This window comes from Palaemon carinicauda, chromosome 19 (assembly GCF_036898095.1).
Source record: "Palaemon carinicauda isolate YSFRI2023 chromosome 19, ASM3689809v2, whole genome shotgun sequence".
NCBI lineage: Eukaryota > Metazoa > Arthropoda > Malacostraca > Decapoda > Palaemonidae > Palaemon > Palaemon carinicauda.
In genome coordinates, this window is record NC_090743.1 from 83,477,065 (window position 1) to 83,490,965 (window position 13,901).

Below are 13,901 nucleotides of genomic sequence, written 5' to 3' on the forward strand. Positions count from 1 at the left end.
CTCTGTTTTAGTCCTTGGGCTTATAACATCTTGCTTTTTCAACAAGGTTGTAGCTTAACTAGTAATGATATATATATATATATATATATATATATATATATATATATATATATATATATATAATTTATACATATATATATATATGTACATATAGATAATATATATATATATATATATATATATATATATATATATATATATATATATATATTAATATATATATATATATTTATATATATATATATATATATATATATATATATATACATATATATATATATATATATAATTTATATATATATATATGTACATATAGATAATATATATATATATATATTAATATATATATATATATATATATATATATATATATATATATTAATATATATATATATATATATATATATACATATATATATATATATATACATATATATATATATATATATATATATATATATATATATATATATATATATATATATATATATCCTTAAAGCTTTTAAATTATATGTGCATCCGGCATTAATACTGCCTCTCTCATCTCTTGATATGATACTGCAAATTTATCATATTTATCTACTCTACTTATTCTATAACTGATAGGAAAATGAGACCATACCATTAGAGTAATATTTATATATATATTTACCAACCTTTTTTAATTTTTTTATAACTCTACATAACTCTTTCGTGATCTGTGCACTCTTGATTCAGACGTGCACAACTTTATTTAATCCTAAAAAAATCACAAAAGGCTACTTGGTAATAATAGGAAGGTTAAATAAGGAAAAGGGATGTGTACCATTTAAAAAAAATCTTAATAACAATATCTAGTGCTTGCATTTATTGCAGGAATTTTGGTATTAGGAAGCATGGGTGTTTTTAGACTTAATTATTCTCTTGTGTTTTGTGTGTATTGGATTTTGTATATGTTAAAAAATTAAGAAAAATTCCTAAAGCAGTGTGAAAGTTTAATTATTCCTAGTAACTGTACTGTACCTAAACTAAATTTAGTCACTAGTACAGTATTGCAGGCTGACATTGGTTGGGAAACCTATTGATTTAAAATTCTGTATTTTACCCGAAGACTTACTGTTCTTCCAAAGACTATGTGCATATGCTTATTTGAAAATTTTCAAAGCTTGAATTGCAATAAGTTAAAGTATCAAGAAATACTCTGTAATGTATTCACAATAGGAACACACCTTATGCGGTTAGTAGACTGTATACTCTATAAGCTTCTCACCACCTCTAGTAGTACTGGATGTGTATTGTATTTGAATTATATTTACAATGAATCAGTATTACAGTATTTACAAATATGAGCTAACTCTATTTAAATTCTGTGGAAACATTACTATATTTGTAATTGTTTTCATTTCAGTATGTACTATACAATATAAGGAAGTATAAAAAGATGAAGCCTTGGGATAATTAAAATACTCATACGCCTTCTGAAGTATTGAAGCACGTCTTTAAAACAGGACGCGCCCGTTGCTCTCACGAACATTCCCTAAGATCACATGAAGAGGTACCTACGCCCAGATATCTCTATCTGTGCCCTTTCCTCTCGGATTTCTTGAAGGAGTTTTGAGAAGGGCTGTTTCGCTTCGTCTCCTTGTTTAGACCGCCGCGATCTGTTTCACTCATTGTCCTGAGAATTGCATATAATGACAGTACAAAGTAAAAAAATATGTCTACTATAGAACCAGCTGTAATCTGCAATTTGAAGAGCTTATATACTGTATTATGTAGCCATTGAAAAAAATCTCAGCAGTATTTAGTAGCTAAAAAGTCTTTCATTTTGACATTAAAAATAAATGCTGTACTAGATAAACTGTATAATATTTTCTTAAGCTAATTTTTGAACTCCTCTGCACTAAATCTTCACAAGAACAAAGTTTTTAACGTGAAAATTTTATTGGTTAACAAAGACATCACGTTACGAGGGACAGTTCACAGTTGGGACAATCACTCTATTCACTAAAGGTGTAGGATTATTGGAGGCAACATAAAATTCAAGCAAAATATACACAAGACATGAAATTAAAAAATATACATCAAGCAATCACTAAGAATAAAGTGACAAAGTTTATATACAAAATGCTTACTGACTTTGCATACAAACAGACCCTTTAGTCTGATTTGATTCTAGGCACATGTTAAGCCCTTTCACAGAGACATTTCTTAAGAGTCGTTTCACAACTGTGGTAAGACAGAGCCATTAGTTTCGAGGATAGTGCGCTTTAAGTAAATAAAGCACCTAATGGCATAGATTAAAAGACTGTAAACTAGCTTTATTTGATGAAATATGCATTTTATTATGAATGCAGACTACCTGTCATGCAGAATATACAGAAATATATTGAGAATTACCTGAAGACAGTAGACTCATGCAGATTTACAGAAAATCAGACAAAAACAAAAAACACACAAGGCTTCTATAGATGCACACATATCGTTGCGTGCCGAAATGGCACTGGAAAGAAATCTTAACATACATGAGCAAGTCACACCATCTCATGCTAACACGTGAAGCGTGTGAACTTTATTTGGCTTCTTTTTTTATGAGCATTTTTTTTGTCACTTATTATTATGGTTAGAAAATGTTTTTGAATTATTACACATCGGCCACGGAGGGATCATCCGCCCACAAGTCGTACCATGGTCCGCAAAGGTTCCCTGAGGTAAAAGACTGTTGATCTATACGAGAGATGCCCTCTGGACACTTTAGGCGTTTGTTCATGAAGTCACTGTAATTGAAGATGTTTACATTACTAGAATAGTGCCATGATGTTCCCTCACTTCTTTGATGTTGGTGTGACTGAGATGCTTCGTGCGGTAGAGGGTGGGGGGGACGACTCGTTAGCGATTTCTTTTTAGGAGGAATTGGTGGTGAGGGAGTGGTTTTATCTAAGCTCAGAAACTGATCAGGTGTTGGTTGCTGATGAGAATTGTCTTGGTGGCACGACTCTGCTCTTATGGTAGGACGGCAGTCAGGTCTTCGAGATTGAGCGCGACTCTTTCTTATTCTTTCTGCTTTCGATGCAAGCATTGAAGTCAAGGTGATGGGAGGAGGGGGTGTTGGTGGGGAAGCTCGATTGGCAGGGGAGGCCCAAGTGAGGGAGCGAGACAGTTGCTTCCTAGCTCCTTTCGAGTATGACTTTTGGTACTGACACCTATGATCACTCACAACCATGTAAATTTCTTCATCTTCCTCTTCACTTCCAGTCAATGTACTGTTGCCTGAGGATGAATTTTGTAGGGTTCTTTGGCTGGACATAGTATGAAAAGAAGAATTGGGTGATGATTCTTCAATGTCATGTGGTAAAGGCATAGGAGGCCGTATAGAGTAGTCAATCCCTGATTTATAGTTTTGTGTTGTGGGTGGCTCAGGGGGGCTAAATGGTGGAGGCTCTGGGATGTCCACGTTTATATCAACTAGGGAAGAATGTCTCCAGTCTTCTGACCAAACATCTTCATATTCAGCACTCTGCCCATCATCTGGAGCGCTGTGACATGAATCCATGCCCAGACATAGAAGTGATGAGCTCCTTCTCAAGCTTTTCCTCCCGCTCTCTTGCTCTCGGCTGCGTTCCCTCTGAGCTGCGATCTTCTGAGCGCATGGAGATTTAAATGACTTCTTAGTTTTACGGCGAGCTATTGTCACGAAGTGGTCGATGGACATCGGAGGAAGCGACAGATCCCTGTGTTTCTTGTTTGCTCTCTTTCTTCCTGGTGTTGGGAGGGTTTTAGTGGCATCCTGATCAGGGAAGTACTGCAAGCCATGATTCAAAATGGATTCATCACCTGTGTGGTAGAACTTCCCGGAGGATTCACCATCCAAGTGGAGCATTGACTGAGACCTTACCCATCTGGAGCTGAGACTTTTCATGGAATTTTGGACAAATCTGCTGAAGCAAAGGAAGGAGTTGAAAAGAGATGCAAAAGCATGACAAATGAATGCAGAGTGGACACATAAATAACATGCATAATGGAAGTATTCATGCTAAAAATAATTTCAGGGAAATCAAGTACTATTGCAGTTGAAAGAAATATATGATCAAGAAGCATTAGTGATATTGTCTAAAACAGACATTGAGCTTGGACATAAAACTATCATACAAACAAATAAGGAAGCGTATGAGACAACAGCAAGCAGTATTTGATAATGTTTCTGAATTTTGCTGACAAAATCAGAAGTCTCATACAAATTATCAGCTCTTAAATGCAAGGAAGAACTATGCAAAACTATAATTTATGCAAACTGTTTTGGACATACAGACGAATGTTACTTGTCAACCATCTTTCAGGAAAAGGAAAGGTTGGAATATTGTTCATGAATAAAGAGAATTGTACTGTACTTATTTCATGTGGTTTGATATAAGAATTGCCTAGGCAGTTTTCTAATACTTACACAGATTTAAATGTACTGCTTGGTTTGTTAAAACTTGAATAATTTTTTATTGTACAATAGTAACATAATTTTTTTGTTCGGGTCAATGTCGTGTGTGGTGTCCAAGGAGTTTTGTGTCAAAGGCTAAAACAAGGAATCCAATACCCTTTCCTTCGTCAAATTTCTTTATTTATTAAGAGTAAATTTTTTGGATTTTTAATATATATCTTTTTTTACATTCATTGATAAATACGGCATGTTGGATTTAATAGCATTATATCAGGGATAAATAGAGGTTTGATTAGATATTGAATACTTTAACATGTAGAATATCTCTTAGTTTGAATATAAGAGAAAAGTCACAAGGTGCTAGTTACTATATCATCTTACTTTAGTAATAATGTGAATACAATAGGCAGTACTACTGAAGGGATTTTATTTCAAGAATCTTATAGATTCTAAACCTCTTTATTAACAAACTGAATAACTGCAATTTTTTTATTCATGCATGAAGGCTCCATGATTGTATATATACAGTAGGTTATTGTTAAAAATTTTGATATATTTATAAAAAAAAATCTTCAGGCTATCATTTGAGGAAAGTATGCTAAATGTGAAGGGTAATTGTGGTACAGTATAAGTTGTAATTTATAGTATCACTCTCAGTTTAACTGCCAGTTACAGAGCCTTTATACTTATGATGTACTGTCCAATAAAGGCAATCTTCAAGTGTAACGTACATTAGTGATTTAACCATTGCATTGGATGTGTAGCTCACTCTAACTCAGCTTTTAGATGGGGTTTACTGTACTTTTATTGGCTTGTGGTGGGTTATTCGGGATGAAAAGAAGCATTATGAGTAAAACATAGTGTAACTATAGTAAACATAACTTAAGCTCATTGAAGGTATTGTGAAGTTTCTGTCAGTGCTGCTATTCAAGCAGTTATAGTCTGTTGTATGTATGTAGAAGAGAGGATTCAAGTTAAAAGTAACTAGGCTGAGTTCTTTTGGTCAATGTTTGATAGTTTCAGTGCCATAAGCACCTCTCTCATTTCTCATCTGGATGTCTCGTCGTTTTATTTCATACAGGAGGTTAGTGGTTCTAAAAGATTGGTTTTTAGTGTCTAAAAGAACATTTAAGAGCACCAAAGTAATCTGTGTACCAACCCATTAATGTCGTCATCAGAGTAGTCTGCCTCAGGGTTGACAGGTGGTCTTAGACTTCCACTCTCATTGCTGAAGCCGCTGTCGTCACTCGAATGGAAAGAAGAAGAATTTCCACTTCCTCTCTTCTGGTATCGCGTAGAGAGGTGGGAGGAAGCGGCCGCATTGGTGAAGGATCGACTGAGGGTCATGGAGGAAGAGCTCGAAGTTAAGGAACTCGTGAAATGGTTGGAACTAGATCTCACGTGTGTCGAAGGCTGGCTTGGCGATTTCTTTAAGGTAGAGATAGAAACTCTTGCACCTGGTGGGTCTAAAAGGGAAGGGTTGAAAAGGACAGTGTTGGCACTTGAGGACATTGTGGTGGATGTTCTCAAGGTCTCGTGGGAAGAGTTTAACCCTACATGTGATGATGATGATGAAGATGATTTGGAAGAGGAGGAAGTTGAGGTGGGGGGCTGTGACAGTTGAGGGCCCGTGGTAGAAGCGGTGGTACTGGCATTGGAGGTGGTGGCGGGACTATGGGCTCGGAACTGGAAGAAAACGGTTACTAGATTAGATAGTTTATTGGAAATTCCAATATAAATTAGCAATGCATAATAAAAAGGACATATACTGTAAGTACAGTATATTATGAATAAATTTACAATGCAGTATTGTATTGAAGTCTAATATGACCTATACATTGTAAAAAGACTTTTATGTACTTTTAGTACTGTATATTTCAGAATGAATTGACTACAGTTTAGTATTGTAGCCTAATATGACCAGTTTTTTTTTCATTCTATAAGGTTTGAGAATGTGAATTTCATTAATTTGAATTTAATTTTTTCCTAAATTTTCTCTCATACAAGTACTTATGGTGTAAGGCAATTTGATCAAGGGTTTTATAGAAGTTAGTTTCTAATAAAAATCTTAACTTATTTTCCCTAACAACTGACATATTGTTTTCTTGAATAAAACCCCATTTATTTCTTATTAAAAGTATCTAGTTATAACATTAGTTTAATAGATATATCTAACTAAGATTTTTAAACCTTTCTCAGGAAGACAGTTTTGCTTGGAAAGAGTTATACAACATTGTCATGAAATGTATTTTAGATTCATATTTGTACAGAATAAAGTGTAATGTTTCAGTAAATATTTCAGTAGGATCCTAAAGCAATCAATCAGTCGATCTCTCTCTCTCTCTCTCTCTCTCTCTCTCTCTCTCTCTCTCTCTCTCTCTCTCTCTCAGTGTACGAATGAATATTGCATCGTCTCACTTACACTTATGCCAGACATTTACCTGTGGTCCTGACGAAGATGATCTGTGCATTGTTGGGTACCTCTGGGTGTGGGGTATGTGGGTTGAGAATGGTCGGCTTTTATGCTCATCATTGCCTGTAGTAGGAGGGTTGGGTCGAAGGGCCTCTACAGAACTGGCACTCTCTGGGGTTGTCAAGGATCTTCATAGGGAAGAAGACAACAAGGGGGAAACTAAAATACATGACAGGTTTTTCTATGCTAGCAATTACATCTCAGAGAATTTGGTAGTACTGTACAGGAAACTGTAAAATGTATTGTACTGTACTGTACTCTGCTGTAACTTAACAAATAAATACCTAACGAATTGATACAGTCCTTGATAAATGGGTGCTATGTTTCTAGAGGTTGATAGCGTGGGATTATACACTACACTAGTCGAGATCTGAAAACGTCTACAGTAGGTATATTTGTATTATACTTACAGTATTGTATTTTTAGTAACTGGTAATTTCATTTTTCATGTGTACCTGATTCAGGTGTTTTTATACTATTCGTTATGTATTTTTTTTTAATCAATTAGAAAGTAGAGTCAAGAATTCCATTGAATTAACTCAAGCTTTTGTGTACCAGTCAAATGGACCAAAGGCTTGGGACTCATATTTAGTAGCAATTTTAAATTTGATGGGTTCTTAGAGCAAACATTTGTGGGAACATAGGTAGGCTACTGTGTAACTGAACAGTAGGAACATTGGGGTAGGTGGGTTTGGGGAACACACTAAACTAGTCACTTGTATGGATCATCAGGTTATACACATTAGTTGCTTTGATGAGGGAAATGTCACATTTACAAGGTTCATTTGGAAAGTAAACAAGAATCACCAAATATGTAAACAAGAACTACGAAATTTGCCCTCAAGTTTACAACATAATAATAAATTGAGTGGCTCTATTTGAAAAAGGTTAATCATTGAATATAACAAATATGGCTGTTAACTTACTTTCTGACTTCGAGTTGGCTTATTAATCTGAATTTAGAATGTTGTAGGCTGCTTAAATTTGTTATTTACTAAACTATTGGGATGGCAGGCTTAAATGTTATTAAATATTTGCTTTTTGGTTACTTTAACATAGTGGAAGCAATACAGAAGATGAAATAATGACTTATCAGCTATGTATTAAAGAAACTATGATATGTTGCTGCTACTGTAGTCTGGCTGCTAGAAAATTGGCCCTTGACCTGTAAATTGAAGTATTCATACTTTACCTTTTCTTTCAAGACGGGTAGATGGCTTTCACCTTACTTGGTTTAACAATAAGTAAAGGGCGGCATTTGCCTATGATTTAATTCTTTTTGTAATAAAAGTCACTCTTTAGAAGTAAAAGTCACCCAGATGATACTCTGATGTGCAAATAGGTTATGGTGTTTAATTATATTTTTTTTGCTCTGTCATAATGCTCAATATCTTTGGGTTTTTCTCCTTGATTCGTTTCCTGTGATATATCTACATTGTTGTTATTGAAGTCATAGATCATCTTATTTTGATATTTTATATTTGAAATTCAGCATATTATTGTAGTATAATATACAGTGTTTGGGTTGATAATTTATTTTGAACTTTTAAAGAAAAAAAATAATAAATACAATTGTACATCTAGCTATATTAAACAGTTCAAGGTAAAAGATGTCATTCTATGATATGCATTATTCATCACCGAGTTCAACCAATTTTGAGAGGTATAAATGTCTGTGTGGGCAAGGACCATTGCGTTTGATATCAGTTATTCGAGAAATTAGACATCATGGCAATTAAGTAGTAATAGCATTTGTCATACCCTAGTGCCGAGTCGTCTTCTTCGTGGATGATTTCCGTGTAAGCCACTGGGAACCAACCGCATCTCTGAGTTCGTAGATTTTCTCCGTATTGCCAGCCTTTGTTCTTTTCTCCTGTTGGACATAGAAAAATTTAGGTATTTTTATCATATGAATATTTTGGATTTCTAGGTTCAAGACACATTTTCTAAGTACTGTAAGGGAGTTAATTGGAGTAATTCTATTACTTACATATACAGTAGGGTTACTTATGCTGGGCACATGAGGAAAACCAAAAAAAAAAAATATATTAGATCAATATTTGCTTTCAAAATTATATATTTTTCAATTGGAAAACAATATGGTATCTATCACACTAATGAATGTTTGTCTTCTGCTGTTTTTAAGATTTGAAAACAATGGAGGATAGTTGAATGTCACAAATAAAATTTTAATGCAGATGTATCCCTTAAGAAGCATGGTTGATAGAGTATTTAGATATATGGAAAAGTTAATATGATTTTTTTCTGTATATTTTCAAGACCAGGTAGATTCCATTAGCATACCGTATATTATGCAACATTTTCAGTTTGAATTCTGTTTAAGGTTTTTTTCTTCTTATTTGTAAATTCAATCTTAAAAAAAGGGGTTGTATGATCAGTTAAATAGAAGTTCTGAATGCCTGAAGTATGAGACCCAGCCAAAAGGTCTTTTAATAGTCATCATCATCATCATCATAGTACTGGTTATAAAATGCAGTTATTTAAATATACCACCGAGGTTCTCCTAAAGGATTCATTACTAGAAGATATCTGAAAAAAAAGATTAAGAAGTTTTACAGAGGAGACACAGTGGAAAGGAAGAGAGAGAGACAAAAAAAAAAGCAGAACACTGTTCAGTTGGAATCAGAAAGGTCCTTGCAAAAATCTTTTAGAACTGTTCACCAGTATGCTGGACAGGGCACACTGTAAGCTGTAAACTTACCTTATGGGAGAACTTGAGTGTTGTACATGAAACCATTTGGTTGTTAAAAGTAAAAGTTTAAATATTACCACTTGAATCTGGTGTTACATAACCCTACAAGGTCAATTAGATGACACCAAGGCATTTGATTGAAATATTTACTATAATTAACTATAAAGAAAACAAGATCTTTGTTCTACTATCTTAAGCTCTTTTGAATTGTCATTTCATTATTGTTTTTTTTTTTTTTTTTTTTTTTTTTTACATGTTACACAAAACACACAACGTTACTAACATTTATCGTATAGCAAGATAGTTGCATTGAATGCTGTCCAGAATATTGCACTATTAGATTTGATTCAAAGAAAGAGCTTCAGGAAGATGAGTCAGATGAATTGTTTGAGATTTAGTAGATCTTTGTAATTGTTAGCTTCTTGGGGTGTCTTTTAATTAAAGCAGCAACTGAAGAGAAGTGTAAGTGATTTTGAAAAGCAGCAAGAATATTTACCCTTGGTTCAATGATTCAATATTTTAATATAATGGAGGAAGTTAATCTCACCTATAAGAGCAATTAGGTCATTTTCAGTGAAGCAGAGTTGGTTGTCACCGCTTGGTAGGTACGAATAAAGCGCCCGGGCCATTGTCCGTTTTCCACTGTCCTCTGGTACTGCCATTGAACGACGTAGCATCATGTTTGCTGTTTTGTAATAGAAGCTTTATTAGTGGATTGTTCCCTTTCATTTGAACTACAGTTGATGAAATTTAATATTTATTTTTGTTATATTGCTCTGTTGGGAACCAGTAAGGCCCTAGATAGTAACTCTAGATAAAATCTTTCAAAGATGAGAATCTTTGTCCGTAATGAATTAACAATGTCTTGAATAGTGAAAATCAGAATACATATTAACTAACTCATTTTAGAAGTTCATACATATTTTATTATGTAGAAATAGCTTTAGGAAATCTTGATACATAAGTAGGATAGCTTATTACTGAAAAGAGATGGCTAAGTTTCGCCTTAAGAACTTTCGACTAGAGAACCCAATCATATGTAGAGAACTTACCACAGTACAAGTATAGACAGTTTATCTCGTTGACAGTAGTACTTACGAATAGGAGTGGTATGGTTCATAGTTAGGTTGTATTCCGATCTTGCTCTGGTCATTGGTCGAGAAGGTATCTCATCTATGATGGTACTTAAGTCTTGGCACGAAGCATCCACGGATCGGGCTTTTCGCATTTGAGAGGTCACTGACATGTTATCATCATCTAGGCATAGTGGGCTCGAATAGATTCCTTCATCCTGTTGATAAAATGGATTGCATGACGATGTAGATTAAGAGGTAATTTAGTTGAAAATGGAAATGCAGTACCCAAAATGGCCTGAAATGCATATTACATTTCCAAAGGTTAAACATGTAGGCCTACTGTTGTTATTAGAGTTTTCCTGCTTGATGGGACAATCAGGCACAATATTCTATGTTTCCTTATTTTCTTTTCTCACTGGGCTATTTTTCCCTGTTGGAGTTCTTGGGCTAATAGTATCCTGTTTTTCCAACTAGGGTTATAGCTTAGATAGTAATAATGATAATCATAATAATAATGATGAAGTACAGTTGCGTATTACAATTGCATTTACTCCATCAGGTTATATGGTTTCATTGAGATCTCTTAATTTTACTCAATGACAAAAACATCATTTCACCTTACAGTCCCTAAACTAATTCAGATCGTGGATTCATGAACGGAAGCAGTTAACAGTTCTTTCCGGTACCACTAATCCCATGAGGTGTTTGAACAGGCTGTTACTTAGGTATGTAAGTCTATAAAATAAATATTTTTCCCAATATCATCAATCCCATGAAGTGTTAGAACTGGCAGTTACCTAGGTATGTAAATCTATACTATAGATGTCTTTCCCCATATCACCATTCCCATGAAGTGTTTGAACAGGCTGTTACTTAGGTATGTAAGTCTAAACCATAGATGTCTTTCCCCATATCACCAATCCAATGAGGTGTTTGAAGTGGCTATTACTTAGGTATGTAAGTCTAAACCATAGATGTTTTTCCCCATATCACCAATCCCATGACATGTTTGAACTGACGTTTACTTAGGTATGTAAGTCTATACCATAGACGTCTTTCCCTATATCACCATTCCCATGAAGTGTTTGAACTGGCTGTTACTTAGGTATGTAAGTCTATAACATTGATAGCTTTCCCCTTATCACCAATCCCATGAAGTGTTTCAACAGACTGTTACTTAGGTATGTAAGTCTATAACATTGATAGCTTTCCCCATATCACCAATCCCATGACGTGTTTGAACTGGCGTTTACTTAGGTATGTAAGTCTATACCATAGATGTCTTTCCCTATATCCCCATTCCCATGAAGTGTTTGAACTGACTGTTACTTAGGTATGTAAGTCTAAACCATAGATGTATTTCCCCATATCACCAATCCCATGACATGTTTGAACTGGCGTTTACTTAGGTATGTAAGTCTAAACCATAGATGTCTTTCCCCATATCACCAATCCAATGAGGTGTTTGAAGTGGCTGTTGCTTAGGTATGGAAGTCTATACCATTGATAGCTTTCCCCATATCACCAATTTCATGATGTGTTTGAACTGACTATTAATTAGGTATGTAAGTCTATACTATAGAACTCTTTTTCCATATCACCAATCCCATGAGGTGTTTGAACTGACTGTTACTTAGGTATGTAAGTCTATTCCATAGATGTCTTTTTCCATATCCCCAATCCCATGAGGTGTTTGAACTGACTGTTACTTAGGTATGTAAGTCTATTCCATAGATGTCTTTTTCCATATCCCCAATCCCATGAGGTGTTTGAACTGACTGTTACTTAGGTATGTAAGTCTATACAATAGATGTCTTTTTCCATATCACCAATCCCATTAAGTGGGTGAACTGGCTGTTACTTGGGTATGTAAGTCTATACCATTGATGTTTTCCCCATATCACCATTCCCATTGTGTGTGTGAACTGGCTGTTACTTAGATATGCAAGTCTATACCCATGATAGCTTTCCCCATATCACCAATCCCATGAAGTGTTTGAACTAACTGTTGCTCAAGTATGCAAGCCTATACCATTAATTAGTTTTCATTCAAGCAAGGACAACTTCAGAAATTTTGGGTCAAGATATAGTCATAAAGATTTTACCCGAGGTCTAGAAGATGGCAGCATAGCCTGTATTCTATCGGGAAGGCCCTCGCGTGTCTTGGAGATATCCTGCCAGTTGTCTAAACTGTGCTGAAGGAGGCTGGAACCCTTAGTATGGAAGGCCAGGTAATGTTTCGCTAGAGAACATTGACGTTCCAGGATGAAGCCATAGCGCCTGCGCTCCTGAGTTACAGCCTGGAAAAGGAATTATATGATAACGATTAATAATTCTAATTATTTGTTAGGGGAACTTTCTTTTATTTACTATATATGCATATAATTGTATGTGCTTATATCATTCATGCATGTGTGCTCACACAATATATTGTTTGTATATATATATATATATATATATATATATATATATGTGTGTGTGTGTGTGTGTGTGTGTGTGTATATAGAAATCACTATAGCCTACACGGGACGAGCATGAAACATGTATTAGAGCCACAAATAGAAAAGTATTAGAGCCACAAATAGAAAAGTGAAAAGACTTGATTAGTCTTTAGAGTTAGTACTTTGTTTTATTGGTGACATCAATGGACTTAAACTGTTGATTTCACCAATTGAACAAAATTACTAACACTAGTCAAGTCTTTAACTTTTTCCTTTCTTGACTACGATACTGAACAGTACTGATAATTATATATGCATATATGATTATCTATTCATATTGATTATATATTTATCAAATATACGTACATTTTGTCATTGGCACCAATTTCATTCATATTAGTGTCTTGCAGTATAGTAGAGGAAGCGATGGGGTTTGCATTATAGCAAACTGTTATCAGGAAAAGGTGGAAATCCAAAATAATGAATATTATAGATTACAATACTACACAACGTAATGGCAGTAGTTCATATTCAAAGACTAGAGAGCAAACATTTTCTTAATTATTTTTCTAAAATTTCCGTATAATTCGTATTTTCAATTTAGTTCGTTATTCCTTCTGTTCTTCTTTTCCTATCACCCTTCATTGTTAAAAGTAATTAGTGAATTGAATTGTTTTAGTGGGTAACTTTCCTCTTTGTTATCAGTTGTAGTCAAGGGCTTTTCCTCAAACTTTCTCTCTCTCTCTCTCTCTCTCTCTCTCTCTCTCTCTCTCTCTCTCTCTCTCTCTCT

The 13,901-nt window shown here is 34.4% G+C and overlaps 1 protein-coding gene and 1 long non-coding RNA gene across 4 annotated transcripts in view; one reads left to right on the plus strand and one right to left on the minus strand.

The window, feature by feature from the left end:
- LOC137658698 (uncharacterized) overlaps positions 1 to 13,901 on the plus strand; it is a 321,759-nt gene that overhangs the window by 189,872 nt on the left and 117,986 nt on the right. Inside the window, exon 3 of one of the 2 annotated variants that reach the window (XR_011047398.1) lies at positions 5,490 to 5,609. The exons of the other annotated variant lie outside the window; for it this stretch is intronic. This is a non-coding gene — a long non-coding RNA (uncharacterized lncRNA). Of the gene's footprint in view, positions 1 to 5,489; positions 5,610 to 13,901 lie in introns of those variants that run through there. 2 annotated transcript variants of the gene reach the window in all.
- The window catches only part of IRSp53 (Insulin receptor substrate 53 kDa), a 251,553-nt gene continuing 238,301 nt past the window's right edge, over positions 650 to 13,901 (minus strand). The window contains exons 8-14 of one of the 2 annotated variants that reach the window (XM_068393688.1): positions 12,776 to 12,970; positions 10,693 to 10,885; positions 10,142 to 10,279; positions 8,643 to 8,754; positions 6,850 to 7,009; positions 5,568 to 6,094; positions 650 to 3,917 (exon numbers count right to left, since the gene is read on the minus strand). In XM_068393688.1, coding sequence (XP_068249789.1) covers positions 2,624 to 3,917; positions 5,568 to 6,094; positions 6,850 to 7,009; positions 8,643 to 8,754; positions 10,142 to 10,279; positions 10,693 to 10,885; positions 12,776 to 12,970 — 2,619 coding nt within the window. In that variant the 3' untranslated portion in view covers positions 650 to 2,623. The remainder of the gene's footprint in view (positions 3,918 to 5,567; positions 6,095 to 6,849; positions 7,010 to 8,642; positions 8,755 to 10,141; positions 10,280 to 10,692; positions 10,886 to 12,775; positions 12,971 to 13,901) is intronic. The other variant, XM_068393689.1, reaches the window with a different exon arrangement.